The sequence below is a fragment of the Balaenoptera borealis genome, assembly GCF_965194805.1.
Source record: "Balaenoptera borealis genome assembly, chromosome: 10".
In the NCBI taxonomy this organism is placed as follows: Eukaryota; Metazoa; Chordata; class Mammalia; order Artiodactyla; family Balaenopteridae; genus Balaenoptera; species Balaenoptera borealis.
The window spans coordinates 102,629,609-102,642,722 of NC_138874.1; the positions used below are offsets into that span (position 1 = coordinate 102,629,609).

Consider the following 13,114-nt stretch of genomic DNA (forward strand, 5'->3'; position numbering starts at 1 on the left):
CTAACCGCTAACACCCGCCTCCGATCCCCTGAGCTGGCAGGACGCAGGCTGGCTGGGTCCCGTCTTGACAGAGGAAGGGTTTTACACGCACTCTCCTAGGCTGCCCAACACGAGAAACAATCTTGCAGCCAGACCCCTCCAACCCCAGTGAACAGACCGTCCAAGGCGCTCTGGTGCTTCGAGAACACCGAGGTCCCCTCCCCGCTAAAGGAAGCGCGCGCTCTGCTCCGCAGGAAACCTGGGCACCGGAGGTAGACGGCTAGCGAGTTGAGCCCGAGCGCAGGAAGGAGCCAAACACCGGAGGCAAACGGGGCGCAGGAGAGGAGAGACTGGGGTCCGCGGGAGGGGGCAGGGTGGGAGCCGGGCGCCGTAGGGAGCCAAGGGGAACTGGGCGCTGGAACCAGCGGGCTCAGGAAGGCGCGCGCGCGCAGGAACCCGCGGGCGCCGAGGAGACGCTCGCTTGGCCCTCTGCCTCACTCCTCGGAGCCGCGGAACCGCCGGTAGGAGGGGGGGCTGCGGGGAGTTGCTGGGGGGAGCCAGACAGGGGCGTGCCTTCGCCCGGATTGGCTGCAGGAGCCTGACGCGAGGCCCTGAGGGTTGGCTCGAGGGAGTGGGACTGGGGTGGGTTGGGTGCTGGGAGCCGGGGCTGCGGGCTCCGCGCGCTCAGAAACATGCTGAGGTCCCGGCAGCTGTTCCAGCAGCGACAGCGGCTCCAGCAGCAGCGGCGGCGGCGGCGGCGGCGACAGCGCACGGCTCCGGCGGGGAAGGCGCCCGGCGCCCATGCCTCCGGCCCAGCGCCGCGGCTGTCCTGACCTGGCCGCGACCTCCCTCCGCGCGCCCCGCCGCCCGGGCCTCTGGGGGGTTCCCCAACCGCGGCCCAACTCCGCCACACCCCCCTCCCCCGGCCTCCGCAGCTCGGCATGGGCGCGGGGGCGCTCGCCCTGGGCGCCTCCGAGCCCCGCAACCTGTCCACCGCCGCGCCGCTCCCCGACGGCGCGGCCACGGCGGCGCGGCTGCTAGTGCCCGCGTCGCCGCCCGCCTCGCTGCTGACCCCCGCCAGCGAGGGATCCGCGCCGCTGTCGCAGCAGTGGACGGCCGGCATGGGCCTGCTGATGGCGCTCATCGTGCTGCTCATCGTGGCGGGCAACGTGCTGGTGATCGTGGCCATCGCCAAGACGCCGCGGCTGCAGACGCTCACCAACCTCTTCATCATGTCCCTGGCCAGCGCCGACCTGGTCATGGGGCTGCTGGTGGTGCCGTTCGGGGCCACCATCGTGGTGTGGGGCCGCTGGGAGTACGGCTCCTTCTTCTGCGAGCTCTGGACCTCGGTGGACGTGCTGTGCGTGACGGCCAGCATCGAGACCCTGTGTGTCATCGCCCTGGACCGCTATCTCGCCATCACATCGCCCTTCCGCTACCAGAGCCTGCTGACCCGCGCGCGGGCGCGGACCCTCGTGTGCACCGTGTGGGCCATCTCGGCCCTGGTGTCCTTCCTGCCCATCCTCATGCACTGGTGGCGGGCCGAGGGCGACGAGGCGCGCCGCTGCTACAACGACCCCAAGTGCTGCGATTTCGTCACCAACCGAGCCTACGCCATAGCCTCGTCCGTCGTCTCCTTCTACGTGCCCCTGTGCATCATGGCCTTCGTGTACCTGCGGGTGTTCCGCGAGGCCCAGAAGCAGGTGAAGAAGATCGACAGCTGCGAGCGCCGCTTCCTCAGCGGCCCCACGCGGCCGCCCTCGCCCGCGCCCTCGCCCGGGCCCCCGCTCCCGGCCGCCGCCGCCTCCCCGGTGGCCAACGGGCGCGCCAGCAAGCGGCGGCCCTCGCGCCTCGTGGCCCTGCGCGAGCAGAAGGCGCTCAAGACGCTGGGCATCATCATGGGCGTGTTCACGCTCTGCTGGCTGCCCTTCTTCCTGGCCAACGTGGTGAAGGCCTTCCACCGCGACCTGGTGCCCGACAGCCTCTTCGTCTTCTTCAACTGGCTGGGCTACGCCAACTCGGCCTTCAACCCCATCATCTACTGCCGCAGCCCCGACTTCCGCAAGGCCTTCCAGCGCCTGCTCTGCTGCGCGCGCCGGGCCGCCCGCGGGAGCCACGCGGCCGCCGGGGACCCGCCGCGCGCCTCGGGCTGCCTGGCGGTGGCCGGGCCGCCGCCGTCGCCCGGGGCCGCCTCAGACGACGACGACGACGACGACGACGTCGGGGCCGCGCCGCCCGCGCGCCTGCTGGAGCCCTGGGCCGGCTACAACGGTGGGGCGGCGGCCGACAGCGACTCGAGCCTGGACGAGCCGAGCCGCCCGGGCTGTGCCTCGGATTCCAAGGTGTAGGGCCGGGCGCCCCTCCCCGCCTCCCCGCCTCCCCAGCCCGGGCGCGGGCTCTGCGCCCCGGGAGGGAGAGAGCCCGGGCGCCCCTGAATGGCTTCCTGGGGGAAGAGGAGATCTGTGTTTACTCAAGACCGAAAGCAGGTGAATTCGAAGCCCGCAAACCTCGTCTGCATCATCCAAGGCAAACAGAAAAGCCACAGACCGTTGCACAGAAAGGAAGGTTTGGGGAGGGGTGGGAGAGTGGCTTGCTGATTTTTGTTGGGTTCTTTTTTCTCTTTGTGGTCCTGCCTTCTTTTGTGGGTGCGTGTTATACGTCTTTAGATTTTTCCTCCCCCCTCCCCCCGCCCCAGGTGGTTTTTAACACTCTCTGCGATGACCGGGAAGGGAAGGGAGAAGCGTTAGGAGATAAGTCTCTGACTTGGCTTCTATCCCGTTCTCGGGAACAGGAGCGGTCAAGCGGAGAAAGAGGAGAGAATGACAGTTGATCAGGACGTGTTTCCTTTGCTTTCCGTTGCAATTTCATTTTAATTCCTGAGTAATGATTTCTCCTGTTCTTAAAGCAGAGGGAAAGGATGGATGCAAAAATCGCGTTTCAGGAAATTTTAAGCTATTCTTGGAACAAGCCTCACCTTGCTTTCCTTTTGTAGGGCAAGCCGGCTGTCCCCGAGAGCCTCGGTGGTCAGGCTGAGGGGTTCCTACCTCACACTGTGCACATTGCACAGCAAGATAGAAAGACTTGTTTATATTAAACAGCTTATTTATGTATCAATATTAGTTGGAAGGACCAGGCGCTGAGCCTCTGTGACGTGTGACTCTGTCCATTGAAGACAGGACAGAAAAAGAAAAGAAAAAGAGGAAACAGTTCAGATTACTGCACATGTGGGTAAAAACAAAAAACAGAACAAAACAAAAAGGCGTGATTCAAAGTGGCATTTTTGCACAGTATTAGGAACTGTAAAGTCCACTGAAGATGTTACTTGCACAAAAAGAAATTAAATATTTTTTAACGGGAGTGGGGGTGAGGTAGGGGCAGATCTTAAAAACTAAAATAAAACTCAAACTCTACTTCTGTTGTCTGTTATGTTACTGAGCTAATGATTTATTGGAAAAATACCTTTTTATACTCTTTTATCATGGTACTGTAACTGTATCCATATTATAAATATAATTATCTTAAGGAGTTTTTTTATTATTTTTTTATGTCCAAGGGCCCACGTGAATCTGCTGGTAAAATTTAGCACTTGTGTGTAAATACTATTTCCTCTCTGTGTTTTACCAAGTATTTATACTCTGGTGCAACTAACTACTATGTGAGGAATTGATCCATGTGCAATAAATACCAATAAAGCACAAAAAAGATTATGTACTGTGTGTCTGTAAGGGCTCAGGGAAAATGGAAAAGACAGTTTGTTTTGTTCAAAATATAGGCTGGATTTCCCATAGAGCTCTTTTAATAGCTTTTCATGACTCAATAGCATAGCAAAATGCCTCTAGACCAAATAAGGCGTGCACCTACTGAGAGCTGCAGGCTTGCCCTAAATTTTCACAGCCAGATTCAGAGTATTCTAGACTACTTGTAGGTGTTTTCAAGATCCCATCTGCCGTACTTGCCTTAAGAACTAATATTTGGGATTGTGCATCTTCTAAGAAAAAATGATTGAGTCAGGTAACTCAGCTGCAACCTTGCACAGAAATGCAGGAAAGAAGACTAAGTCGTGGAACCGTCATTGCCTACTTGGAATTCGGTAAGTGGCATCCACGGCTGGTTTTTGTTTTCCAACAGAAAATCAAAATCACAGAAAATCACAGTGTGTGCACATTTCTCCAATAGCTGTTTAGAAAGCAAAATGCTTTCATGGTTAAGCAAAAATTTATAAAAGAGCAATTAAGTAAATATTTTTTTTTCTCTTGTGTAATTAAGTAGACCATTTCAGCAGAAGTTCTGGGTGGGCAGGTAACAGGTAAAAGTAAATATGAAGTTTTAAAATTTTCTAACAAGATTATGACACCCCCCAATGGATAGGATAGTTTTCCTAAAATTATTTCCTAAGGAAAATATAGTGAAATTCTATCTTGGGATTAATTCTACATTCTCCAAAATAAATTTAAGTATTTCTCTTTCTTTGTATTTTTAAACAAGCTTTTCATTTCATGATGGTACAGTAAAGAAACCAAAGTGAAGAGTGTAAAGTTTTGGCTTATACCGAGATTGAACATGAAGAAACTCTTCGCTACCAAGGAAAGTCAAGACCGATTATCCTTTTTTTTTTTTTTTTGGCAATGCGATATTCTAAAAACCAGGAAAGACGAGAGTCTTCTGAGAAAGATTAATGCTGCCTATGTTTTAGAGACCAGCAGAAGGTTTCATGAACAGTAGCAGTTTCAACAAAAGCTGCTGTGAAGTTTAATCCCTTTCTCCAGCAAAAAAAAAGGTGGAGAGGCAGGAGATGGCGAAAGTTATTTAAAAATACAGATACATACCTACAGAAACACATTTTGGAGAATGTAAAAATTCCAGGATGAAATCTCACTATCCTTTCCCCTAGGAACAAATACAGTGCATTTCTATGCTCCCTTCCCCCACCTGAATATGTAAGTTGCATTTTGTTAGGGGTTTTGTTCCTCTTTGTTTTTAAATCATACTAGAAAATTAATAGACTTAATGTCTACAGTTTCATCTGAAGAGCACTCAAGAGTACCAGGTAATGCTTCACTTTCCTATTTTGTCTAGATAAGTCTTTACATTTAAATAAAAAGAAAATTTCCCAGACCCAAACTTACATATAGACCCATCAAACCTTAGGTCTCAAAATCATGAAAGTCCTATAAACTTTAATAACAAATATATATAATTTAACTGCTTAGTAAACAGGTCTGAACTCTTTAGTGAATTAGAGGAAACCACTATAATCTTGGGGCCAGTTTATATGTATTTGTAGGAAATAGAAAAAAAGAGTTTTCTGTGATCTCTTGAGTTCTCTAACTGAGGGTTACGGGGACTCAGAAACAGACCTTGTCAGTGATTCCTACTACCCACGAAAACTGCTTTTCGTTGTTTTGAAGAAGACATTGATCTATAATAGAAATGTAGGAATCTGAGCTGCCAATCCCAATAGCTACATCAGTGGGAGGAGAAAACTGCCAATCCTGTTTAATCTGGTGAGATAATGCACAGCAGAAGTGACAGGAGGAGGGCAGTGAATACGCAGAAAATCAACCTTACCCCATGGGTTTGTGTGTAACAGTACCAAAGGCATAAACCTTAAAATTAAAACAGTGGACATGTGACCAAGATTCACTCATTTGCTACATTTGAAATTATGTTTCGGTTGCACACTGTAAAGTTCTCTATGTGTAACAAGATATTCCAGCATCTATAATTCTCCCTCCAGTGTAGGAATCTATAATTGGTATAGAAGATAGCTTCATACCTTGGTGAACTTGGCAATGTAAAACTTTGTAAATAGAGCTCATTTTTTCTATCCAGGCTTTCTTTGGAACTGGAATTATTAATAACCTCTAAGTGGCTATTGTGAAACCTTTCCTTGTTAAGCACATTTTCCTAATTTCGCATTTTGTTGAGCGTGCTGACTTCCTCTGGCAATATGTAAAATTGCCAGACGGAAATTCTGCACTCGAAGTCTCAGGATGATACTAGCATTCAAGTTTTTAGCAAGAGCTTCTAAGCAAGGGTCAAAAGGAAAATTATTAAGTTTTACTGCCATTTGTGAAAGGCTTAAAAAATTTTTTTTAACAAAGCAGGACCCTTCAGTTCTTTGGAAGGAAAACAGTTTAAAACCTTAGCCGTAATTCAAATTAAACACATTGGCACAGATAATTTAGTTTTATTTGTACATTTCTGGCATAATGTGCTGAGAAATACTAATTCTTTTGACTCCCTGCCAATTTGCTACTAATCAAAATGGAGAAGATATGCACTGTTTGGATTATACCTAAAAATAGTTGTACTACAGTCACATCAGCAAATGGAATTAAATTAATTTCTCTTTCTTCTCCTTCACACAAACCCTCCACATTATTTAAATTTCCATCTAGAATATTGCTTCTGAATCTCATAATTTGTGATTCAATGTGTCCCAAAGTGCACTGCTACATTGCAATTATTTTAAAGCAAATTCTAGGGGTGGGATAGGGAGGGTGGGAGGGAGACACAAGAGGGAGGAGATATGGGGATATATGTATATGTATAGCTGATTCACTTTGTTATACAGCAGAAACTAATACACCATTGTAAAGCAATTATACTCCAATAAAGATGTTAAAAAAAGAAAAAGAAAGCAAATTCTATCAAACTACTTTCTGAGAAATAAACCTCTCCTAAAATTCCAACTTTTACCCTGCTCTCATTTAAAGAGTCTCTACTAAATAGTATGACATATAATGTCATCAAAGAAGTGTTAATACTATAAATAGATACTTTGTGGATTAATTTACCTCCTAATAGTCTTTTTACTTTTTGTGGGAGATAGTTTCTGAATCAATAAGACTTGGTCGTTTGATGGAGCAGTTAATAGGCTTCCAGATCCAATTGCTCTAATGACAGACGAAAACAGCAGCCCGAAGGAGAAGCTGACACTATGCTGACAACATTAGAGCATGATCTTGGCAGTCATCTTAGCAGCACCCAAGAAAGCATGGAAAGTAACTGTCTACACACTTTAAACCTTTGTCTTCACTTAAATGTTGCCTTCACTCTGAGCGCATCTCTACCTTCCTGGTACCTGAAGCCAGTTCTTGCCTTGGACATACCCTATACTCACCAGCCCTTCTCTTGAGCACATCTTCATTTCCTCTTGAATGAACTAGAACCATCTAGAACATCTAGTTCTAGATAAATTGTCTTCCTAGCAGCATTAACTTCTCATGAACAGTTTCCTAAAGCTCTGATTTTCAACATCTCTCAATACTTAGGATTCTTGTTTTCTTCTCTCTCCACATCCCCTGGCTCATAGCTATTAATTAGTATTAGCAAGATCACACTGTTTTCTTCCTATTTATGACAGAACTTACCTATGATGCATTTTAAATGTCTTAAGTTTGGATTTCTTCCTGAGAATTTCAGTATTGCTCATAATTATGAGTAGAAAAAAAATTTTAACTCTGTACTTTTCCTATAAAAAGTCTTCACGTTGAGTTTAATATTTGGGGTGTGGGGCTTTCTTAACAGGCTTTATTTTCCTGTTTTTCTTTATTTTTCAGTTCTTAACTGTATGACCTTGTCCGTTTTTCAGCATCCTGATTGCAAAGGATAGCATGAGCTGTTACACCTTCAACTATTTGTAAATTAGTTTTCCTAATCATTAGGCTAGCTGACTTGTGGGAATTGTGGGTAAATTTTTACTCTAGGAGAGCAGAAAACTTGTTCAAGCAGACAGTCCAAAGACTGGCTGCTCTGGCTCCTGTGTATTTGCTGCTGTGCCCAGTGAGCATGGAGAAGTCAGTTGGTTTCCCTGCTACTCGAGTTCACTTCCCACAAATCCTCATCAGTAGCCTTTGTTTGTAAATCCCTCTGAGATGCTCTGATAGAAGGAGTTTATAGCTTTGCACAGTCTATCATTTCGAATACTTCCTCCTGACCTTCTTTTCCCTTTCCTTGCAACTCCACCCACAAAATCCCTGTTTGTTTTTTTTTTTAAAGTGGAAAGAACAACTAAGAATAGCAAATATATATATATATAAAATACCCCATGCATCCCAACAAACAGTCCTTCACTTATTATTATACTTAAAATTCCACACACAAAAAAAATTCCTCAAAAACCACAACTGAGTAAAATAGTCTTCTTCCCAAACATCAGATTAAAAAACCTGTTTGCTCTGTGCTAAGCAAAAGTGGTTTATGATTCTGAACCCACGGCCACTTTGAGAAAAGTAAGTCAATTTGGAAAGTAGCTCAACTCTACGATTTTGCATTGAGTTGTAAACACTAAAAGCAACTCTCTAGATTGTTCTCCTTTTCCTGGAATAGCAATTCAGAGATGAAAATGCTGAGAGCAATGGCTGTTTGTATTTTTGCTTACCTCTTTTTTGTGGCTTGCAAGGCATTGGGTTTCTTTGTTCCGAACTTAATGAACAGAGACAAATCTACAGGAACTTCACTGACTTAAAATATCTATTATGTTAACTAAAGAAACTCACCTGTGATCTTGAGGTCCTAGTTAAAAATGCTTTTAAAGAGTAAACATCAATAGATGTTCCAATGACATTTTCTGCAGTGATTTTTTTCTAAAGCCATTAAAGGTAACAGTTTAGTAAGATGCTCTTTTAAAGAATTCTTTGTGTTTAAACGATTCAATGATCAGTCCTGAAATAATGTGTGTGGTTTTTTTTCCCTTAAAACAGGCATACCTAAGTAAAACTGAGTCACCCAGAAAAACTGCAGAATTTTCGGCATGGGAAGGACCTAGATATGTCTAGTAAACAACATCCCTACTATATATAAAACAGATAATCAACAAGGACCTACTGTATAACACAGGGAACTCTACTCAATATTCTGTAATAACCTATATGGGAAAAGAATCTGAAAAAGAATGGTTTGTATATATATGTATAACTGAATCACTTTGCTGTACACCTAAAACTAACACAGCATTGTAAATCAACTCTACTCCAATATAAAATAAAAATTAAATTAAATTTTAAAAATAAATAAAGGAAATGGACAAAAAAAAAAAAAAACAAACACCACTACAGTCAAGCCAGAGTATAACTAGATCAGTACAGACCACCAAGACTGACAAGACATAATCTGAGATGTAAAGACCTGACCCATCATTTAATTGCCAGTCCTATCAGCAAATGTTTCCTTTGTAGCGAACCCAAATCCCTCTTACTGTTTTGACTCATGATTAATCTCAATGGAATCTGAAAACTAATGACTGAGCCACTATCTTCTGTATTAAAATCCTTCCAGTGATACATATGAAAAACCATGCCCTCCCCCTCGGCTTTCTATGAACTAATTCCATTTCCTCTTATAAACAACTTTCATTTCATTTCAAATCCTTTCATTCTTTCTGTTGTTCAAATGGGGGTCCCATTACAACCCAGTTACAGGGATTTTTTCCTGGCTGGAGACTGGAATGAAATACAGCACTGCGCAGTGTTCAGTGTGGCACCAGGCCTGGTGGCATCAACACGCCATCCTTCCTGTAACTGTGTTGCTAATGTTTTTAAACATCTCCGAGTCACAAAATTCCGAGGATCTGAAAAAATACTGTACCAAGTGACAAAGGTAACATGAAAATTGTAAGTCCTTGCAGTACTGCAAAAAGCATTCTTGCAAGCACAGGACAATATAAATTTTACTCAAAACAGGCAACCCATAGAACTCCCTCTCCAAGCGGCAAATGTTTACAAGTCTCTTCAAACCTTTTGAGTGTTAATATACCTATACAGATAAATAATATTTTTCACGTTAGAGGTGCTCAGAAGACATCTGGAGAGCTTAACTTTTTGGAGGATTTCTGTGAGTAGTTTTTGAGTTGTGATTCCTATGTTTACCTGTTCCTGAAGGATTGAGGGTACTGTGTCCTGAGTGAGTGTGCTGTATGGGATACAACCAGCTGAAAACACCGGGCCTGTCCCCAAGGCACCCACGCTCTGGCTGGGGAGATCAGACATCCACAAGTGAAAAGTGACAAAGGATGAGGCAGGTGTGGCCGCATGCCAGACACGTGGCCAAAAGTAAGGGCTCTAGACCAGCTCTATCTAATAGAAGTACAATGCAAGCTGTATATTTAATATTACATATTCTAGTAGCTACGTTTTTTTAAAGTAAAAAACGGGTGAAGCTAGCGTTATCATTTCAACATAGAATTGATGTAAAACTGTATGAAGGAGATGCTTTTTTTATACTAAACCTTTGAAATCTGATGTACATCTTACACTTATAGCCATCTCAATTGAGACCACGTTTCAAGTGTTCAATAGACACATACGACTGCTGGCTGCTGCCCTGACGTTTCAGCTCTAGGGTTCAGAGGAGGGAGTGGATGGAGGGGCTGGCATAATCTAGAGGCTTGGTGACGTAGTAGGTCTTGGATAAGGTGATAAAATTGTGTGAAAGGCCATTCCATGAGAAGTTGCAGGGGGAAGAAAACTGCATGAACAAAAGCATAGGGATATAGGTAGTTGCGATGAATTTTTAGACAATGAATAGCCAGTTACAGACGGTTCATGTTGATGGAGTAATTAGAAGATGAAACTGGACAAGTAGTTCGGGAACAGATCAGAAGTTTAATGCAAACGCGTTGAACGCTAACCTTCCCGGAAGCCTGGAGATTGACGAGCAAGAGTGCCATGAGAAAAGCAGTGTTTTAGAAAGATCAACCTGGCATCAGAGGCATGACAGGTGGATATCACATCTTAATCTTCCAAATAATTCTGAGTTAAGTAAATTCAATAATCATATTTTATAAATCAAAAGACTAATATTTATATAATCTCATATAATAAATATGAGTTCATTATTAAACTGGCTTTCTGGTTTTCATATATCAACCCCAGGAGCCGACCCAGAGAAATGCATCCTGGAGAAGCCGACCCAGGTTTCTGAGAGCATAAGGCTGACAGCCTGGTTAGTGATGGAAGGTTCTGCCCCCTTTGGAGGTAAGGCATATGAGCTCAGGTGATTTGTTCAAGACAACAGGTAAGCAGTCTTGATCAAGTCTAGGTGCCTGACTCCTAAGTCCATCTCTTACTCATGTCACCAAACTGCTTGTCTGTTCCCCACAAGACTGGAAGCTCCAACACACTGCCTGCCACAAGGTATGAACTCTAAATTTTCATTGACTGAATTCCACTGGAGCCAGAGAACCAAGTTCTCTGGCTTCTGCAACAATCCAAGCACAGAGTGGTAACAGGCCTCACTAGAGCAGTGCACTGCAAGAAGATGTGATGTAACCCTCTTATTTCCTTTGAAATTCAGATTTTCACTATCAGACATAAATAATAGTTTCTCTAAGAAAGGTGCTAAGCCTCAAATTGCAACATATATGGGGCACTCTTTGCTAGTGTCACAGGAAACGATGAGATTATTTCCCAAATATTTCTAAGAAATGGATTTATTTCTAGAAATGGCACCTAGATTGCTGGAATGTATTTTAGCAACATAAATTCAATGAGTATGAAGGTGGTATACACTGTATGAAAATGTACATCATTATTCTTTAAAAATAGGCATTTCTCTAAAATTGTTAAGTCAGAACTACGTGTTCTAGGCTCCAGGTTCAGTTGTCAATGTGTAAAATACTTGATTTATTTGTCACTTATTGTATTCTATTTTCAATGGGGTTCTCTCTTTTGTAACTGGAAGATTTATAGCCATTTTTCTTACTTGACTGTACAAGGGAAAAACTCCCTTTCCCCACCCCCAAGTTTTCTCCCTAGACCCCCCCAACAGTCAACATAGCTAAGAGAATCAGATTCTGTTTCACTGACTTACAGATGTCTGGCAAGAGGTTAAATAGCTGAGTCTCGCTTTGTGCAGGTCACCAACTTGTTAACTCGTCATACTGTAAAGGGGTAGCTGGGAGGGGGACCAAACTGTGGGGATCCAAGGATATGTGCAATGTACAACGTCATACATATACACACGTGGCAGCGCAGCCGCTACAGCTAAAGGTTAAAACCAGTTCTAAGAGGTGATCTCAGGGTTATTCATACAATCAAGGAGGAGAGAAAGAGGTCAGGGTGTTGTAGGTTCACACATGATACTTTGGGGGAAAAGCCTTCTTTTTTTTTTTTCTCCTCAACATTTAACTAAAAACATTTTTTAAAACTACAGCTTGCTGCTGACCCAGCGTTTTCTCTTGTTTCCATGTGAGACATTATTATTACAGTATGTTTACAGTATCAGGTGTACAGTACAGTACATGAAAGGGTCTACACTCTACTGCACAGGCCTCTCCAGTGAACGGGGTTTGTCCACAACTGCGAACTTCTCGGTTCCTGCAAGATTGTGAATGTACAACAATAAACCATACACGGTTCAGCAGTCACCATTTTTGTCCTTCAGGGGTTTTTTTTGTTTTTTTTTAACCGTTAAAAACATTATGAAATGTGGCATCCCCTTGATGCAAGGACTGGGAAAGCCATTTTTATTTTTATTTTATTTTCCCCAAACTCACTGTAAACGACGGTAACTTTGGTTAAAATTTAAAAAGTCTTCTATGTAGGCAGAGCTTTGTCTTTTCAAATAGGGCAGGGTCCTGAGGGGGAGTAAAGTGAGGACGGAATAGAAAGATGGGAGGAAGAAGGGGCGAGAAGGAGGAGGAAAGAGAACTAGGAGAGACTTCTTTTCCAAGGGAGAAGCTGGACAGCACAGGGTAAACTGGATTCTGAGGTGGTTTTGCATAAATAAAGGGCAACAGTCAGTTTCTAAGTTCTCCACACACGCACACGCACACAGGGAGGGAGGTGTCCCACGGCTGTCATGACTGGCCAATCAAATACAGTACATCGCAAATGACTTGTGAAACCAATGAGTTCATCGACGGCGATACCGAGATGTCCAACAGCCGTGACTCGTACAGCATGAACTCCGAGTGGTTCTCGTCCACCGTGGCCAGGGCCAGCAGCGCACGGGCAGCCCGTCGCATCATGTCCACACTAGTTGGCTCAAAGGGCGGGTTCTGCATGTGGAGCAGGCTGGCCTGGCTCTGCTGGAACCGTGTGGCAGCAAGCCTATCCTCCAGGAAGCCCAGGAGGTTGCCGATGCTGCCTTTCTGCGCTGCAATGGCACGGGCTGCCAGGCTGTCACCCTG

The 13,114-nt window shown here is 45.1% G+C and overlaps 1 protein-coding gene across 1 annotated transcript; it reads left to right on the forward strand.

Annotated features, from left to right (window-relative positions):
- Positions 1-641: 641 nt before the first annotated feature.
- Positions 642-2,458, forward strand: ADRB1 (adrenoceptor beta 1). Its single transcript, XM_082408662.1, has one exon. It carries the CDS (start codon positions 921-923, stop codon positions 2,325-2,327), a length of 1,407 nt encoding a protein of 468 aa, XP_082264788.1. The 5' UTR covers positions 642-920; the 3' UTR covers positions 2,328-2,458.
- Positions 2,459-13,114: the final 10,656 nt, after the last annotated feature.